This window comes from Acinonyx jubatus, chromosome D3 (assembly GCF_027475565.1).
Source record: "Acinonyx jubatus isolate Ajub_Pintada_27869175 chromosome D3, VMU_Ajub_asm_v1.0, whole genome shotgun sequence".
NCBI lineage: Eukaryota > Metazoa > Chordata > Mammalia > Carnivora > Felidae > Acinonyx > Acinonyx jubatus.
The window spans coordinates 25,518,259-25,538,824 of NC_069392.1; the positions used below are offsets into that span (position 1 = coordinate 25,518,259).

Sequence of the window (20,566 nt, forward strand, 5' to 3'; positions counted from 1 at the left end):
GAAAAGGTCTCCAGAAAGAAGCAACCCACTTCAAAAAAATCCCTTAAATTGCAAGAACTCTGCTCCAGCGGGATCTTTACGATGAGCTTTTCCCCATGGGCCACTGAGCCTATCAAGCATTCTTTTGGTTTGACAAAGTCCGTGTAGGATTTAGAACGAGACAGAATCCTAGCTCTGACACTGACTAGCAACGTGACTTGGGGGACAGCCACTTCTCTCTGGGTCTTGGGTCCTTCCCTTCCATGATGTCCGCCCTCACCCCATTATTCTCACCTCCAGGGATTCACACTCTCCTGTACTCCCCGCAACACCGAACAGGGCTGATGTGCACAGCCAATGGACTATTATAGAAGTGATAATGTGTGACTCCGGCACCTAGATCATCAAATATGTTGACAGGCTCTCCTCTTGCTCTTTGGAGAAAGCAACTGCCACGTTGTGAGGATGCTGGGGCAGCCCTCTGGAGAGATCCATGTGGAGAGAAGCTAAGGCTTCCCGCCAACAATGGGCATTGACTTGCTAACCGCATGAGTGAGCCATATTGGAAATGGTGCTCCCAGCCCCAATCCAGCGTTCAAATGAGTGCAACCCCAGCTGACACCGTGAGTACAAACCCATGAGAAATCCCAAGTCAGGACCACCCAGCACGAACTCCTGAATTCCGGACCCACAGAAACTGTGAGATCATAAACGTGCACTGCTAATTTTAGGGGGTGGGGATAATTTGTTACACAGCAATGGTAGCTAACGCTCCCAGCCTCATCCTAAGACGGTCTGTAAGTACATGGGTCTGATGGATTTGTGATATATATTTTTGCAATCTGGATTAAGAGAAACACTCAGCTGTGGAAATAAAAATAATTATTGGTGCATTCTTCCAATCATGTTGCAAACCATCAGCGAACGTTAACTGCACTCCCAAAATATGCTACCCCCAGCTCATTACCATAGAGTCTTCCCTTGGAATAATCCCGCTTTCCTTCGGCAAATCCTCGTTACTGAGCCAGCAACCCAAAGCCTGACCTTGCTTCCAAGTGCCCACTGCACAGATTTTTGAGAAGCGAGCTAATGATGCTGTGCAATGAATCCGCAGCTCTCATGTGCTTTTGCGGAAAGCAGAGTGTACCTTCGCCGTCCGCAGGAAAGTCATTCTGAGAAAAAAGCAATGGCTTTTCCTGGGATTTCATCATGACTTTATTTGGGGAACAGAGATCTCACGGGTGTCTGCCAGAAGAAGGGGAGAGGGAAATGGCTCCTGGAGTTGCTTCGTGGCGAACAGGAGCCTCTATATTTAGGCCTTTGAAAAATCAGCCAAGCCCGGGATTTAGGACACAGCTGCAAATGTTCAAGCTATGGATGAAAGGGGAGAAACGGGGGCAGATGCTGGATATATGGTTTGCCTTGTGCCAAGTGCTCGGAAGCGGAGAAAGGTTTGCTTGTCTGACTTTTCAGTCCGAGTCAGCATGGCTACACGCTCCTGTGAGACCCACCATCTCCTTTGCAGTGCTCACATTCTTGATTATCAAGTTGGAGCCACCATGACTCAGATCTTGGCCCCAACGTTCACTAATTCGCTGGCCTTGGCTAAGTCACATAGCCTTCCTGTTCTTTGGTTACTAGACTCCACCCCCGGAGACCCTGATTCAAGAATTTGCACATTTACCCAGCACCCCAGATGGAGGTTCCAGCCTTATGGGCCCTTAACTTTGTTAAGAATGAGAAAGCTGGCCTAGGAGTTGGAGGACCTCCCTTCGGGTCTGTCCTTCTTTTAGAAGCTGTGTGATTCCAGTTATGTTGATAAACATCTCTGAACCTCACTGTCCTCAATCATAGAGTTGAGATCAAGAATTATGACCCTGGGGGTGCCTGGGTGGCTCAGTTGGTTAAGTGGATCCTGCTTGGGATTCTCTTTCCCTGTTTCTCTCTCCCTCTCCTGCTCACATTTGCATACACGCTCTCTCTCTCTCTTTCTCTCACACTCAAAATAAATGAACTTGAAAAAAGAATTATGACCTTGTTTATCATTTAAGGCAATGTGAAAACTAAATAATGTGCATGATATGACACTAAGATGAGTTAAAAAAATTTTTTTTTAAATTTTAGAGAGCGCAGGAGTGGGAGAGAAAGGCAGAGGGAGAGAGAGCGAGAGAGAGAATCTTAAGCAGGTTCCATGCTCAGCATGGAGCCCAACGTGGGGTTCGATTCCACAACCAAGAGGTCATGACCTGAGTGGAAATCAAGAGTCAGATGCTTAACTGACTGAGCCACCCCAGCACCTCACTAAGATGAATTTTGTATGGTTTTATTGATTTGTTTGACTAAGATTTTGTGAGCACTTACTATATGCCAGGCACTAGGAATATGAGGATCTGAAGTCATGGTCCTAGGCTCATGGTCAAGAGCAGCATCATGGTCCAAGTTTTGGGCAAAAGAAAATACTCAAATGCACTGACTACATGCCTCCATTAACCAGTCTTATGCTCATGGCAGACATCACTAATCGATCATCACAATCTCTTTCTTTGAGTCAGACCAAGACCTCCAATCCTCAACACAGACTCCCAGGAATTACTGTCATTTGATTGGAGTTGACCTACAATATGGAGCATATTTATTGCCCTAGGATTGGAGGAATAAACACACAAGTGACTAATATCTTTTTGAAAAACTCACCCATCTCTGCTTTTTTATTTCCTTGCCTCCATGAACTTTGGCCACAGACACTAGCAAAGCACAAGAAACAGTGAGGAGAACGGTTCTTTGCTCCTGTCTGGGCAAAGCTGAATTATGGGAGATCAGAATCATGTGTGTTTCTGTAGAAGGTTCTGCCAGCAGTCTTAGCAGATTAGCCTTGGCCGCATTGCAGAGGTGGGTATTGGGCTAGAGATCAGTCTAGGGGCTTCAGAAATCTCTAGATGACCGTGGAAACCCCTGACCCTTCCATGTGACCTTTCAGTGCAATGAGAATTGCATCTATGCCTAGTTAAACCCAGGATAGTAACGACCTCCCCCATGCCATAGCAGACGGCAGTGGGCGATCATGTCATTCTTCTCCCACTGACTTCAGGCGTGGCCTCCTTGGAGTTCTTTTCAACATGATCTTCAACACAGATAGTCACAAGCAATTGACAGCATCAGGATTAAATGCAGAAGCCCACCTGCCTTCCCTGTGAAATCGAGCATGTGTTTCTTTAACAGAAAGAAGAACACAACTGTTCTCTTTTTGTGTTACCCACATTAACCAGGCTCTGTGTCCCTAAAACCCCACTGGCCTCTCCCACGGGGGCAGCATGTGATCCTGACATTGTTAACGGGACCACCTCCCCACTTTCACCAGCCAGAGAAAGAAAGGCAGGGAGAGCTGTCTATTCATCCTTGGGTCCTGGTGCCTAGTGCAGGGCCTGGCTCAAATGGAGAGACTCTTGGGAACCAAACTCTCTGGAAAATGGAGATAATGAAATAAAATAATGTATGTAAGAGTGCCTGCCAAGTGCAAGTCGTCACGCAAATCTAAAGTTTCAGCTTCAATAAATAGGAACACCTCCTCCTCAAGATAGTGCCAAAGTGAACGTTGGCCAGACTTCCGGGTTAACCTTGAGCAGCCTTGCACAGGGTCAGATTTCCGCCACCAGGCTGAATGCAGTTTTGGAAGGCTGACTCAGGCACCAGAGGGGACAAATGAGCAAAACCATGACCTCATCTTCCAACTGGGAGGCGGAGGGGTGGGCAGGAGGAGAAGAGAGGGCTAAGGAGAGAGACTGAAGCCAAGCCACCAGAATCTCTCCTTCCAAAGGCAGCTGACTCTGGAGGGCACCTCACCTAGATAGCCAGCAAGAGCTGTTCTGCTATGCCCAGCTTCCCCCTCGCCCCAGTAAAAAATGGAGAGCCCATGGAAAGTGGCAGCAGTAACACTCTGAAAATACTTAGCAGTACAATCAAAGGAAGAAAAGGCCCCAGAGAAAAATAAAAGAGAAGATCAACACTTGTGTCTGCCTCTCTGAGAGTAGCAGAGCGGGAAGGGATGAGAAATGTCTACCAGCCAGAAACGAAGAAACCAAAAAAGCCAGGGACTTGTTATCATCACATGCATGCGGCTCTTTGAGGCAGCCAATGGTCAAGGAAGGGGCTTGTATTTTAGAGGCAAGAGGTGGTACACAGAAGACGCTTTATATTAGGATGGATGGGCAAATCTTCGAGCCAAGGGGAAGAGGGAACCAAAGACATGGAATCTGGATCAAGCTAGAGGGTCTTTGGTGGTGGGCATGGTAGTGGGGAGACTGGAAGAATGAGAGCTCCTTTTATCCCCCTTTTCCATATGGGAAATCGAGGTGTCCACCTAGCTCCTAGGTGACACAAGTGAGTTTTCCGATTGCTGGCTGCATCTTGCCCATTGAAATCCTCAGGGCACAACCACCCACCATCTTGGATGCCAAAAGAGGTTAGGTCTTGAGTACCCCCTGGTGTCTCCCAAGTTCTCTGCTATTGCCAAGAAGATCAGGTGCAGAGAAACACTAAGAGTGGGGATTCAGGAAGCCTGTGGGTGAGCCTCAGGTGTGCGAGACACTGGGACAGCTGTGGTTCCATCTCCTGGGATGGGCAGAGGGACAGGAGCAGCAGCGGAAACTCCTGGGTGGTGGTAGGGGTGGAGGTAGGGATGGAAAGAGTTCTGTATGGGTCATGTTAAATCTGAGATGCCGGTTACACATGCAGAAGGGTAGTTAGCAGGGAGTTGAGTAGATAGTTCACGGGAGAGGTCAAGGTTGGCGGTATGAATTCGGGGCCAATGGAACACAGAGAAGTATTGCTTGCAACCATGGGACTGGACGACAGGGCACATGGGTGAGTCTAGACAGAGGACAGGACTCAGGACGGAGTTGGGACCCTCCAGCATTCAGAGGTTGAGCAGAGAAGGGTGACTGCCAGCAATGAAGAAGGGGGGTTCATAAGTGGGGGATGAGGAGGGAAGGCTGTGGATGGAAGAAACAGTAAGAAGAGAGTGTCGGATGGTTGAACGTGAACTTAGCCTGAACTTCACAGCAGGTGTTTTTTGGATTTTGTTTGTTTGGACACGAAGGGGACAGAAATGGTTTGGAAGCCGCACTGAAGATCAAGGAAGACTCCTCTTGCCTCTCTTATGTCCTGCGGGACTGGAGGTGGAGGGCAAGTGCCTTCTGCATTCAGTGGGGCTGCAGGGGAAGAAGAGACCTTAGGAAGAGCCAAGCTTCAGGTCAGGCAAGCTGATGGAGACGGGGCTTTGAGAAGTCACAAACACAGGAGAGTTTGCTGATGATATAAAATCCCAGCTGACTACCAGGGGAACACTGTGACTCTGAAAGTCATGAGGCATTATCTACTGAGTCCTGGTATGAAGCCTCTGGAGCAGCTATCAGTTTTTCCATTTTACAGATGACAAAAAGGCTCAGAGAGGCCAAGCGACTTGCCCAAGATTCCACAGCCACTGATAGCAGCACTAAAACTCAAAACCTGGTCCTTCCAACCAGAGCGTCCAAATGCTTAAAAACTGCATACATTTACTGTGCCAATATAGCACAAACCCCCCACAAAGACTCATCTAGAAGAAATCATCTGAACACACACACACACACACACACACGCACGCACATACACAAATTGATGGGAGGAGACACTTACCTATGTAGTTCATGATGAATCCCTGGCCCTTCCCAAAGATGAGGCCAGCAGGGTCTGAGTGGAACTGGATGGTTAGGTCTGGCGTGGACGAGTACAGCTTCTGGGGGCCGCTGTTCCCAAGGTACTGCCCCAAGATGTGAGGCATGACCTCATCGCCGTCATAGATAGTCAGGATGTCGCTGTTGCTCAGGTTCAGGCTTGGGGGCGGGACAGAGAGAAGAGGAGAGGTCGTGAAACACAATCACGGGCGCACAACAAGCCTTTGATTTATTTTTGCAGGCAACACACATGTTCCCGAGGCATCCTAGGTAGCAGGTGCCGGGCTAGGAACCTGGGGGGAGGGAGGCATGGATCACAGATGTGACCGGGGCACGCTGATCCTTCCCACGAGCACACACGGTGCCTGGGTTTGGGGAGGGACTGGGCTTTTGAAGACTCACGCAGGAGATGGTCTTTCCTGCAAGGAGGTCATTGCACAGTCGCACGCTGCATTGTTGGTAAAATTGCCTCCAGTGCTGGTGACGCTAAGTGCCGGGCACTGGGCTACATGCTGGGGGTGCGACACAGGCCTTTCATCCTTTGATGCAGAGCAAGCTGCCTGCTTGCTAATTAGAACCTGCATTTTCATGTCAGGTGAAATGATCCTTCCATTCATCATGTGGCAAAGTCCTCAAAATCAAAGCCAGGTATCTATTATGTGTAGGGGATGGGGCAGAGGGTGGGATGGGGGCACCTTATTCATGAAATGTACTCAAACCTGCTGTCAATATTCATAACAGTAAAGGATGACACATTGTCAAAGACGTGAATGAAAGAAAGCACCTTGACACTAAATATCAGGACTGCAATGGACAGTTAATAATCCAGAAAGCACTTCAATGTGCCAGAGAAACATGTGTTATGTTAGGTGTGCCAGATAAAATTGATCTCTGATTGAAAGAATGCCAGATAATTCAGTGTTGGCTGGAGACAGCTATTAACTTATGCCTCTTCCCTTCTATTCTCCTTCTTCCCTTCCCTTTTACATCTTTCCCCTCTTCTTGTGTCTCTCTCCCTAATATTTTTGAACACCTACTAGATGCCAAGCTGTGCTCACAAGAACCACAGAGGGGTGGTATATTTAGACTAGGAAGGAAACCAGGTCTTGTGGTAGCAGTTACAATCAACACACGTGCAGAGAGAGGAGACTGGGGGCATCATGGCGGCCTCCCTGGAAGAGGTGATGCTTCCTGTGGATGCTCAAGAAAGACTGGAGGACACAGAAGGCTGGAGGGCTGTAGGATCCAGACTCTGAAGGGCTTAAGGAGCCAAGTTTATGTGTTTGGATGTCATCTTGCTTGGGATGAAAGCAGCTAGACACTGCCTGAGGAGATGCATTCCAGGAAGTGGCCCTGAGCAAAGTTCCTGGAACTCATGCAGGAGTGACAATAGCTATCCCTTGTGACAGCTTCATCCAGTGCCCATGGGCAGGGGTGGTCAGGGAGGGCGGAGGAGGGTGGAAACCACCCATGGTGGTGCTTCCAGAAGAAGGAACAAAAACGACAGAAACACAAGGAACACTGTGGAAGTGGTGCTCACAGAGGGCAGGGGGTGTATTTTATTCCCCAGCATCTCTCACATTTCTCAGGCAAACTTGCCCAAGGGCTGATTTAGGGACGTTCTAACTGTCCCCATAACCTCCATCGGCTTCCTTGGCACCACTTTCCTAATAAAAGCTGTCCACTTGCTTTGCATGTGTGGCTTCAAGACAGAGCCATAGACTCATCATACCCTCTGCCAGTTTCCAGCTAAGGCCTCCAACCCCTATTGTACTGAAATTCCGGAGTTGCCGCCTTCTCTTGCACATATCGTAGGTGCTCAATATACGCTATGGTATGAAAGAGCCTGCCAGAAAGTCTATCTTAGAGCAGAAATAGTGAGGTTGATGTCAGCTCTTGACCTGTGATAGGGAAGAGCCTCTTAACTCTAAGAACCATGAAAACATCAATCGTTCGTGAAAGGGGCTGGATTAGGCTGGTGTGAAACGTGTAGATCACCGATATTTATTCCGAAAGCTGACTTCACAGCCGGTCTGCTGGTAACAGTGGGTTCCAGAGAGTCTGCAACTTGCCTTTACTCTATCATTCATTTCAATGATCTAAATGCAGTGGAAGCATCTCCAAGGATGCAAATAGCTTTCATTTGAAAATCCTAGCATCGCTCTTTGTCCTTTGTAAAGCAGGAAGCGGTGGTGCGCTGGAAAGAGCACGCTGCCTTGGAAATCAGAAAGCTTTGGTTTGATTCCTGGCTCTGATACTTGCACGGAGGGCATGTGGTTTTTCTGATGTTCCTTGTCTGTGAACTGGGCTTAATATTTCCGGTCTATGTCATGGGCTTTTGGAGTGAGATAAGGCATGCTGAAAACGTGGGATCAAATTCTAAATCCACTGACAGCACCTGAGCAAGTCTGGTCAAGTCATTTGAATGTTCTGTCATTATGAACATCACCACCATCAACCTCACCACCATCATCATCACCATCACCACCACCATCACCACCATCACCATTACCATTGCCATTATCATCACCACCATCATCATCACCACCAGCATCACCATCATCACCACCACCATCACCACCATCATCATCATCATCACCACCATCATCATCATCACCACCACCATCATCACCACCACCACCATCATCATTACCACCATCACCACCACCATCATCATCATCACCACCACCATCACCACCACCACCACCACCATCATCACCATCATTACCACCACCACCATCACCACCATCACCACCACCATCATCACCACCACCATCACCATCATCACCATCATTACCACCATCATCATCACCACCATTGCCATTATCATCACCACCATCATTGTCACCATGATCACTATCGTGCTCTCTTTAGATTGCTGTTTACAGCAGATGACTTCCATCAGTGGTTCTCAACTAGGGGTAGTTTTGTTCCCCAGGAGACAGTTAGCAATGTTCAGAGACATGGTTGTCCCAGCTAGGGGGTGTCACTGGGGAGTCAATGACAGGGATACCATTAAACATCCTACACTGCACGAGACAGCCTTCCACAATACAGAATCATTTGGTTCAAAATGTCAACAGCGCTAAGGCAGAGAAACACTGACTTATGTGAACCCATGCTGTAAACAGTGTGCAATAGACTATTAACTGCAACTTCTATTGTCCTGGGATTCCAGCAGAAGTCCCCTGAGCTAAGAATAAGCAAATAGGTTCAGAGTATTCCTACTTTTGAAAGCGCTATTGACTGAAACTGGGTCCTCCGGAAGCAGAGCTGAGCAAAGACGAATGTCTCCTGGAGTCAGGCTGGTCTGGGAGGCCACCCCAGGCAGCACTGGTGAGGTGGTGAGGTGGGAGGAAGCGGAGGAGCTAATAATATATAGTCATGGATGGGAGAGTTCCACTGTGGGCCCTGGGCTCAGTCCCGCAGGAACAGTCAACAATGGTGTAGAACATACCTCGGGGGAGAGGGAACAGGGAATTCATCCTCCAACCCTGATCCCTCATTGGCTGAGGGTTGCTCTTAAGTGTACCAACCCCCAGCACTTCTGGCCTGCCCATGAGGTGCTTGCAGTAGGAAGCTATGGTAGGTACACTGTGGCAAGTGCTGTAGGACTGAGACGGGGTATCCATGGCACCTGCTACTGCATCGCTTCTGATCTGCGCCCTTCCCCCTCTCTAGCTTATAGAAGGCAAAGCATTTATTGGGCTGCTAAAGAGGCTTGCAAGAAGGACCTACTCAGTGAGTGTCACTCAGGAGGGGGTACTAGGGGAGGGGAGAAAGTGTTTCATCTTCACCTTAAGCCTGGTGAGGAGGGCTTCAAGGACACTTGGTGGCTTGGCAGGTGCCTTTGGGACTTGGGGACCAGTGACTGACTGCATTTGATGCTCATCAAGAAGAGAGTAAGGCCTCTCAGTCAGACTGGAGCTGCCTGCCTGCCTTGGGGGCAGAGAGAGACAAGAGGGGAAAGGAGGTGTTGGGAGTGAGCTCCCCACCACTAATGAAGTAGGGACAGGAATCATATTTCCTGGGTCCAGATGTGGACCCTGAAGAAAGGAGCCACTGTGGGTCTCCTTAAAAGTGTCCCCCATCCTGAAAGGGGGATGGGATCCATCCAAAAGGAAAGCCAAGAGCAGCCAGACTCAAGAGACGTTGCCCCCATCAAGTTCCCCACGACAGAGAAAAAGCCCAGCATTCTGTATCTTCCATGATGTGACCGTGCTGTCCAATCAGGCTTTTTTGGGAGTAGGAAGCAGTTCCCCCAGGCCCTCCCTACTGCAGAATTCCCAGCCTAAGGAGCCCTGTGGAGGGCGCGGGGAGTTTGAAAATGAATGACGTTTAGGGCTTTATGGTTAGTAGACTGAGCCACACTTGTTATGACCAGAAGACCTGTAAAAACTAAGCTTTCCCCCCAAGAAGTGCAAAAAAAAAAAAAACAAAACAAAAAACAAAAAAACAAAAGAAAACAAACCGTGAATGATGGGGCAGTGAAAGAGTAAGGTTACTCTCTGCCTTATCCTTCTGGATCCACCTTCTTCTTTCTCCCCCGCCCACCTCAGAAGACAAGCCTGCGTTTCGCTTGCCCGTCCGGCTATATTTAATACATGGAGGGCATCCAAGGTCCCCACCGCTGGACTGTTCTCAGCAACCGAGACAAAAATGCAGAATTAACAGCCAAGAGACTGGCCGTGGGGCACAGCAGGGGCCTTCCATCGAGGACTCCAGTGAGACATCGGCCAGATAACAATCCAGGGAGGTGCTGAGAAATCAGGATGTGAGTTTGACTCCAGAACAGACATGGGATGGATAGATGCTGGCAGGCAGGTGGGTTTGAGGGGACTGGAATTGGATGTAGGCAGGTCCTCTGCAGGGAGGATGCCGCAGGGACAGCCCCTGTCTCCTCCAGTCCCTCTATGGGGCCAAAGGGCCAGGCTTTCGTGGAGTTCCAACCAGGAGACCCCCGCTCCTGTGTCTCCTTCTGCCCCTGTCTTTAGTTTTTCTCCATCCCCCTTCAGTTGGACCGTAGGGAAGCACCTCCTTGCCTGGCCCCAGTCTCTTTCCTCGGCAGCCAGATGAATCCTTCTGAAACATAAACCTGGCTCCTTCACTGAACGGATGACTGGAGAAGCAAAGCACAGTGTATCCCTACAATGGAATGTCATCCAGCCATAAGTAGGAATAAAGCATGGACGCATGCTCCATCACGGATGAACCTTAAAGACTTTCTGCAGAGTCAAAGAATCCAGTCTCAAGAGGCCACACAGCGTATGATGCCTTTGATAAGAAATACCCAGAATAAGTAAAGCTGTAGACACAGAAAGCAGCTTAGGGGTCAAGCTACTGGGAGGAAGGGAGGAAGGGAGGCTGGGAGGAAGGATCGGGGACGAACGGACTGTTCACCCATGAACAGGTACACGGTCCGTTTGGGGAGGATGAAAAATGCTTTAAAATTAGACGCAAGGGTTGGTTGCACGACAGTGTGAAGGAACCCAGTGCCATTGAGCTGTAGAAGTTGCCGACACCCCCCATTCTTCTTTGATCTGCTGGTTGCCAGAATCAAACCCTGCACCACAACACCCCTGCACTGCCCGATGAGACACTCCAAAGCCAGCCCGTGGCCGTGACCTGCTGGGTTGTAGCTTCCTCTCCTCTCCACCTTGACCCTGCTCCAGGCACATCCTGTAGCCCCTTCCGGGGTCGGAGCAGTCATCTGGGGGCACGCTATCCAGGGCCCCCACTTTTGGCATCCCTTTTCACCTTTCCAGTTCCAGTCTCTACTCAGCCCAACAAAACTACCTTTTGGGCTACCTCATGGGCCAGATATCTGAGTAAAGATCTCCCAAGACCCTCATTTGGCTTTCAAACAATGCTCAAGCACTCAAACAAGAACTCCACACGCTAACACCTAGGATCATCCCTGTTTGAACAGATGAGGAAACTGAGGCTCACGTAAGAGTCAGACCCGGGACCCTAACCTAGGTCTGTTGGATGCCAAAGCCCGAGATGCGAACCATATGTTATACGATGTCCCATGAAAGCCACATATACGTGTCTCCAAAAAGTGTGACTAGCTTCAGTCTGGCATCAGGAAATTTGTGAATAGACCATTACAAACAAAATCTGCAGGATGAGGAAAAGCCCCGTCGCACTGCCCCTGGGATCCTGCTGAGCCCTATGTCCTTGTGACATCATTGCTAAAGGTCATTCGATTAGACCCATCATTTCAACCTTCTTTTTTTTTCCTACCAAGGTAATATTTCTTCTCTCTAACTCCTTGTTTTAAAAGACCATCTCCTAAGCATTTTGCATTTCTTGATAACAATGATATCTGCTTCATTTTGTTGCCATTATTGATGGTATATAATCAGTTATGTAATAAACCAGCATTAAACTGGTTACTTAGTCTGGGGGGCTTCATTTCGGTAGATAGGAGATTTCTGTTAAGGTTTTTTTGGGGGGCATATTTAAAAAGACACTGGGCACCTGGCTGGCTCAGTCGGTGGAGCATGTGTCTCTTGATCTTGGGTCGTGAGTTCAAGCCCCACGTTGGGTGTAGAGATTACTTAAAAATAAAATCTTGGGGCACCTCGGTAGGCTCAGTCGGTTAAGTGTCTGACTTCAGTTCAGGTCATGATCTCAGTTCGTGGGTTCAAGTCTCGCGTCAGGCTCTGTGCTAACAGCTCAGAGCCTGGAGCCCGCTTCGGATTCTGTCTCCCCCTGTCTCTGCCCCTCCCCCGCTCACACTCTGTCTCTCTCAAAAAAAAAAAAAAATGAATAAATGTCAAAAAAATGAAAAAAAGAAATCTTTAAGAAAGAAAGAGTCTGGGGAGGATGCATAAGAAACCAATTACCGTGATGGCCTCTGGGGAGAGGCTCAGAGGAGGGGGTTGTTTGCTGTTTCCACAGTAGACTCTTGTACTTTTGGATTTTGAATCATGTGGCTGTATTACCTCTTCAGAAAGGATAAAAACAGCTCAAGGGACCCCCATTATTGCTTTCATTAGGGTCTAGAGAGCCAGAGAGGTTTCGGCGAGGAATACGAGTTTGGTTCTGACACAGATTGGCAAACCTTTCTCTGGAGCGGTAATTCTCTCGGCCAGCAGAGGGCGGTGTGCGCCCAGGCATGGCCGTGATTCCCATTCCCCTGCAGCAGGTGCCCATTCTTGCCTCAGCCAATCAGGGGCCCGGATGTGGGGGGGGGGAAGGTGGTAGGTGAGCTTTATAACTGTTGAGCTGCCGCCATTAATATTCCACAGAGGTTGTAGAAAGCAATGATGAGCAAGCCACCTTGCTTTCCTTTATTCCTGTTTAAACAAACGGCTGACCCTCGCTTAGAAATCTTTTTTTTTTTTTTTTTTTTTTTTAAAGATTTTAAAAGGCTTTCCCCGGTGGCGTTCGCAGGATGATTTGAGCTAGACAAACGTAGTTGAAAATGTCTAATGGTTATGTATTTATTTAAATGTGGATTCGAAAAAAATATATATATATAAATATACGGTCTGCGCATCACACTTCTAATTTCATGGACATTATTTTGCTTAGGGTAAGCCAAGTGAAAAAGCAAGCCAATTTATATGCAGTTTAAGGCGGGGCGGGGGGAGATAAGAAGTAGCTGGTTAATAGAACGGGTCTGTGGAAGAAGCGACATTAAACGCACACAAGAATGTTCAGTTTTTCAGCCTTCCTGGACTCCCAGGGGGTCCACGGTCGGGCCCACAGCTCACTTCTGCTGTCTCAAACATCTTTGTACACCAGACCCTTTGATGCTCCTAGACCTGCCTTGGCCCATGCTGGTCCCTTTATTTGGAAGGCCTCTGCTCACCTCTCCGCTCGACAACATCTAATTCCTCAACATCCCTCTGTGCTCCCGACCCCATCCTGCACTGACAGCGATATGATAACCAGTCAAGGTTTCCATAAGGCTCCTGATGCCCGGAGCTCTTCCGAGCACCTCACACATCTTATCCTCGGACGAACCCTGGAAGAACTACTATCCTCACCCATATCACAGAGGGGGCAAACTGAGGCACCCGGTGGTGAAGAAGCACAAGGAGGCTCAAAGAGCTGGTCGTATAGGGCAGCCAGCCTCCAAATCCGTGTGGTTGGAAGGCAGAACCTCTCTCATCTCCCACACTGGGCTGGCTAAGTTTCCCTGAACCGTACCCACCTCTCCCCAGTGTCCCCGGGGCCCAGCACAGGGCTTGGCACAGGTGAGACAAATGTCGTTTACATGAATTATGGTGAATTTTCCTCCATTTTCCAGATGGGCAAACTGAGGCTTAGAGGGTTTGCATGACTTTAAGAAAACACTATGTTGCAATTGAGGCAGGACCTAGTGGGACTGTAGAGATGGTGAGGAAATAAAGTATAGGATTTAAATAAGGGAGAAAAAAGAGGGACCCAAAGCCCATAAATGCAGTTTTAGGCGCGTTCAAATTTCTCTTACAAGACCTCTCCAGAGTTCTCTTGTGTCTGTTTCTCATGGGGTCCCCTCCACCACAGAGCGACGTCATGAATCCCATTTTATAGAGGAGGAAACCGAGTCCAGGAAGGCCCAGGTCCCAAGGCCTCCGTGTGCCTTCATGATGCCACACGGCCACCGCTAAACACCCCTCAGCACCGTGGAATTGCTGAAGGTCCCTTTGGCCCAGTGCTCATTCGGTTTCAATTAAATTTGATAAAATGGCAGACGGGACAAGAAACCATGTCAGCTCCAGGGAGGACACAGAAAACCAATCTTTCTGGCCCCCTAAAAGGACACCGGAGCGAATAAAAATGAGTGGTTTTCTAATTTCCTTGTTTGTGCTTCCTGTCCTTATTCCCTCTCTCCCCGACATATTCACCAGGTGCTTGTCAATGTCAGGCTCAGGAACCAGCCCTCTGCTGCTGGGTCTCAGTCCCGGCTGCACGTGAAAAGCTCTGGGGAGATTTAAACACTCTCGATGATGCTCAGGCTGCACCCCAGACCAATGAGACCCTCAACATGTCAAGGGGTGGGCCCCCGGGTCAGTGTCCCTCCAAACTCCCCAAGAGGCTGAACCAGGACCCAAAGGCACTACTCTGCGCTGTGGTTTCAGAGGGGATGACACCCGGTCTCTGTTCTCCACTGCCTTTCCTCCTTTCTCTGGTTTCTCCCCCTGTCCCCCTCTCCACCAATTCCCCTCTCATACCCAAAGAGAAAGGGAAGAAAGAGACTCCTGGGTTACACAGGCCTGTCCTCTGGGACCACCCATGGGCCGAGCTGCTTCGAATTTCCACATCCCTGGACTGAGCCATCTCAGAATGCAGTGGGCAGAGCTTGGTCAAGGTCAATGTCAAGACATTTCACAGCCAGCATTGTGGACCGGGGAAAAACCCAGCAGCTCCTGGCTTGGTTTGTCTCTGAAAAAGTCAGTCCTCAACCATCCTGTGAGTTTGCTCCGTCTTGAGAGGCAGTGGTAAGAGAATGGGTTCTGGTTCAAATCCTAGAGGTGCTGATTTCTAGCTGGGTGACCTTGAGAAAGTGGCATAACCTCTCTGAGCCTCAGTGTCCTCGCCTGGAAAATAGGAATAGTATTGTGGGTGGCTGTAAAGAAGGTAGTTAGGGCCAGGAATTCAATTAAAAGAGCATCTTTTGTCTTAAAAAATAGTTGACGAATGACATAGCCTGTAAAGACAGGAAGGGAGTGTGGTAAGGGGGGTGTGGCAACAAAACCCGGTGTCATGAGATCGCACAGGGGGCCACCCCCTTGGCCACTTCTCTGCTCTGGGGCTATGGACAAGTCTCTTGCCCAGCCCGGGCCTCAGTTTCCCCAGATGACAATCCCCAAATCCATGAACCATAAAACAATGAATTAGCAACGGCCATGATTTCCTCGGGCTTCAGGCTTTTCTCCTATTCAGAGGGTCGGACCCCACATTTTCCCCACTTCCTGACTCAGCGGCAGTGAAGGCATCACCGTGGGAATACCAGGATTCAGACATAGGTTGGTGAAGCCTGGGTTTCTGGGACCCAAGAGTGACCACGCACAGACCTGTGGCCTTTCCATCACTTCCCTGTGTGGAGATGCCCACACCTCTTCCTCTTTCTGGGGAGGAGCTTCTCCAAATTCATAAAATTCGGGGGCTCTCAGGCCTCTTTCATTAGGACCTCTAAGTCAGGGTGCAAAAGCTGACCTTGAGAGAGCATGATTGAGGGTAGATTGGGATTTGTGGGGGGGGGGTGTGGCAATGTGTATATGTGTGTGTGTGTGTACAGGGTGTGTGTATATGGGGTATATGTGTGTGTGTGTGTGAGAGAGAGAGAGATGTGTATGCATGTGGGGTGGCCATCTGCACACACGTGCGCACACACACGCGCAGGAGGGGGCCCTGGGCTCTGCATGGCTGGAGGAAGATGTTTCAGAGCTGTCCCCAGCAGGAGCTGACAGCTGCTGGATGTGTCCCTGTCATTCCGAATCCCCATCCTGACACACACATTGAAGGCATCACTTGTAAAGCCTTGGTGTGGTTCATCTGAGCCACCAAAACACTGCCTGTAAGCCCAGTGCCGGGTTGGCAGCGTGGGCTCTGCCCGGGAAGTGTCCCCCAGGAAAAAATGACCCGTTCAGAACCTCGAGGGCTCACCCTGAGCTCTCCTGGGAGGCACCAGGTGGGTGCCCCGGGGCTTCCCCGGGTCATGGCCGTCAGAGGAGCACAGACAGGGCCTCTGGCCAGCACGCACTGCCTGGACCGCAGCCCTGCCCAGCCGCTGGGCTGCCCAGAACTCTCAAGGGAGTCTGGCTGCTGTCAGGATCATGTCGGTGCCACTGCGCAGAGCAGGGCCGGGAGGCGGTGCGGGCCACGAGCTCAGTGTCACACGGCCAGGTCCGAACCCCGGCACCCCTACGTCCAGCTGGTGAGCCACCGGGCCCCTCTGAGCATCTGTGTCTCCATCTGTGACATGGGGGACGTCATCGTGTGGACTCCTTGGTTGCTCTGAGGATTAGGTAAATTGACAGAGGTACTGGGCACACACAGAGTCTGGCTTGCGGTCAGGGCTTGATCCGGGGGAGTCTGATGCGATGCCAGCCACACGGTGGGCCCTCAGGAAACACCCCTGAGTAGTAAGTGAGTGAGGCCACTGCATGTCAGGGATTCATGAAACAAGCAGCCGCGTCTCCCTAGGATGTCAAATCTAATCGCATCCGAAGGGCTCGAGCTCCAAGGTGTGCACTAGCCAGGTGATGTCCCAGCTCAAGGCAGGCGGTGGGTCCCTTCCCACAGCTGCTTTTGCTTGATCACCAAGGCTGGGAAGAGCGTGGAGGGGCTGAGGAGCAGGAAAGGGGCAAGTGCCGGTGGAAGATTTACCCTGGAGCTCGTGCTGTCCTGTTACCACTGGCCACGACAGCCCCTTGCACGTTGCAGGAGGGGGAGTAATCCGTCAGGTGGATGCCTGGGTAGCACTTCTGCAGGAACCCTCCTGATTCCTAGCTGTCGTGCCAAACGTCAAGCTCAGGGGCAATCAACCCTTGTGAGTGCGTGCGTGCATGCGTGCGTGCATGTGTGTGTAAAATGGAGCTCAGTGTGTGCACATGCCAGAGAAGGAATTAACAACAGCATCATCATCACAGCTCACAGCTGCCAGTTAAATTACTGAGTGTATGTAATGTACCAGGTCCTTGCCTAATGTTTCATTCTCTCAGACTCTACGAAGTGGGCACCATTATTCTCCTCATTTTAAAGAGAGGAAATTGACATTCCGGAAAGTGAAGTGACTCATCCAAGGTCACACAGCCCATAGATGGACGAGCTGGGACCTGAACCCGAGACTTGCCAGCACAAGCCAAGGCCTTTTGCTCTCTCCCGCGTGTTGGAGGCATTGTGTGGAGAAGGAAACGTTCCCCGAGCCTTCGCAATTCCAGGGACCAAGTGCTAAGCACAAATCTCGTCTCCTTCACTTCCTAGCTGTGGGATCGTAGGCAAGTTCTTCACCTCTCTGAGCCTCGGATTCCTTTGGTAAAGTGGGGAACCGGGAGACCCGGCTTCTGACCCTCACTCTTCCCTGGCTGAGGTAGCTTGAGCGCAAACATGATTTCAAAGCCCTGCCCCTCTCTGCGTCCGCAATCCTTGCAGGGAGGCTTTGGAGCACCTGCCATCAGGAGGAGTCTGGGTCTGCACCCTTTGAATGTGGGCCGGCCCTGCTCTGTGGCTTGTTACGGGACACGGAAGATGATGCCGCTGTGCCAATTTCTAGTGTAGGCTCAACAGGCCTTGGATGCTTCTTCTCATCGTCCTGGAACCCTGGCGAGTCATGATGGGAAGAAGCTCGAGCTAGCTGTTGGAGGAGGAGAGACAGGCGGGGCAGAAGAGCCATCCTGGGCCGGGCCAGCCCAGACTGTCTGATGGCCACCCCCCCCCCCCACAAAAAAAGACCAGTCACAATCTGCAGAGCTACCTACCCAACACATAGCTGCCCAGAGGGGCACATGTGAGCCGGCAGAGACCAGAAGAACTGCCTTGCCGACCGGCAGACTCGAAAGAAATGATACAAGCTTGCTGTTTTATGCTGTTGAGTTTGGGCTCATTTGTTATGCAGCAGGAGCTGACTGACAGAGTAATCTTGAGACAGTCTCTTCCCGTCTCTGGGCCCCCAGTTTCTTCATCCGCAACAGGATGGGATTCGGGCTCCCCGAATTTTGCCGTGATTTCTTGGATTCCTTACAACTTTCGGCTCCGGGGAAATCCCATCTCCCTCCACTAATGGGTCGGAAGGTTTTTATTTCTACTGTGGCCATTCCTTCCATGATTTCCGCTGGAAATCTGTGCTCCTGGCATCAATGCTGCCCTTGACTGTTGGCTCTTCCTTGTTGCCTGGACCTCAAACTGAATTCTAACAGCCCAAAGCAGCTATATCCCTGTTTAAAGAACTGTAGTGCCTCTGGACAAGGTACTTAATTTTTAGGGCCTGGAATTAACTTAGCACAGAACAGGTTGGCAGTAGCTGAAGAGAAATATTCCACGGCTATCAATCATACGGTTACTGGGCTTTGTTATTAGGTCCTTTTATTTCCTGGTTAGAGAGCTGTATTGAGGCCCCATAAACAGGGAGGGATTTGGGGCTGGGCTCCAGAGCAGAGTCAGAGAAGGCAAGCCGGAGCCTGGCTGAAATTGTTTCCTTCCAGAGGTATGTGTACATTTGCAAAAGATGCCACGAAACGGAGGGGGGCGGGGAGGGGAGACATCTCTCTGAGCCTGAATTTCTTCCTCTGTAAGATGGGGTCAGGGAGTTCTCCCTTGCGGAGCACCTCACGACTACTTATGGTGTGGTTATAACATGCCTTGGCCCAGCAGGCCTGAGTTCGAGTCCTGACTCGGCCCCTCCCCAGCTGTGTCCTCAAGTGACTTCATCTCTCTCAGCCTCAGTTTCCCTATCTGTAAAAGGGGAGTGCCACTGTGACATCACATAGGTTTCCTGGTAAGGCTTACATGATGTAGTTTGGGGAAAGCACTCAGCGACTGGCAAACAGCAAGTGCTCAATGAACGTAAGACATCCTTTATGATGGTGTCGCCATCAATGAAATAAGGCATGTCAGGTATTTAGCATAAAATCTGGCACATAGTAAGGGGTGAAAATGGTGTCAGCTGTGGTTATTTGCTTACTCTATGTGAGAAACTTTACTAAGAATACACATGTTATTTAATTAACTCACACACTTACCACCTCTCTCTTTTATTCAACAGATATTTATTGAGCGTTTGCTTTCTGCCAGGCACTGGGGATAAAGTGAACAAAGTATCCCATTGTGAGGCCTGCCCGAGGCCACTGAGCTGCTGGGGTGGCAGGGCCAGGATTTAAATGTAGCTCTTTTTATTTTTATTTTTTTTTAGAGAGTGAGAGAGAGAGAGAGAGAGCGAGAGCATGCAAATGGGGGAGAGGGGCAGAGGAAGAAAGAGAGAATCTTAAGCTGTCTCCACGTTCAGCACGGAGCCTGATTCAGGGCTTGATCCCATGACCCTGGGTTCATGAACCTGAACCGAAATCAAGAGTCGGTCATTCAACCCACTGAGCCACCCAGGCGCCCCTAAACGTAGCTCTTTTTGACTCTAGAAGCTTTTGTGTCTCCCTATCATGTGGCGTTTTCAAGATTGTGACCACTGTGCTCAGCATCTACAGCTTAGGCTGTTTTTCTGGTCCTAACTCTGACTTGCTGTGTGATGCTAGGCAAATTACTTCCCCTCTCTGGGCCCCTCCCAGCTCTTCCATTCTATGATGTCTTCACCAATAATTCCTTAGTTTTTTAGTTCTCCTTTCTATGCTTTACGGAGAGGGGGAGGGAGAGGGTGAGAGGGACAGACAGAGAGAGAGAGAGAGAGATTGATTTCAGAAATCCTTAATGTTTTAAAGGGCTCGTGTTCCGTTGTGTTTTAGGTAAGCTGATGGAGCTGAGAGGTACATGATGGGTTTGGGAATAGGCATTTGGGGTATGAAGGGGGTTTAGCCTGGGGGTTCCTGACTCGTTTTAAGATAACACAGCCTCCTTCCCGTCCCTAACACCAATAATGCAAGACGGATGGTTCTAATTAACGCTGCAATTCGGGGCATCCGTTTGCTGTCTAACGGTCCCTGCTTTCACTGCTTGAGCCCCCCCTGCTCACAAGGACCCCTCCTGGGGTGCCCGTCCCCCATTCCAGCTTGGCCAATTGACACTCTTCACGATCCTGCTTGCATCTCACTCCTTCTGCACAGAGCTCACACAGCATCCTGCTAACCTCCCCGCCCTCACCCCTCCAGCCACGGCCCTTAGCCTGCCTGTCTCCAGGTTGTCTATTTATGACACTCCTTCCCTTCCTGAGCTTTGGAGATTCTGGAGGTCTGGGAGCCTCCCCAGAGCATCGCAGAGACATATGGTTGGTC

General features: G+C 50.0%; 1 protein-coding gene across 3 annotated transcripts in view; it reads right to left on the minus strand.

The window, feature by feature from the left end:
* The window catches only part of SEZ6L (seizure related 6 homolog like), a 180,073-nt gene that overhangs the window by 24,903 nt on the left and 134,604 nt on the right, over window positions 1-20,566 (minus strand). For all 3 annotated transcript variants that reach the window (XM_027050911.2, XM_027050912.2, XM_027050913.2), the window contains exon 10: window positions 5,653-5,849. In XM_027050911.2, coding sequence (XP_026906712.2) covers window positions 5,653-5,849 — 197 coding nt within the window. The remainder of the gene's footprint in view (window positions 1-5,652; window positions 5,850-20,566) is intronic.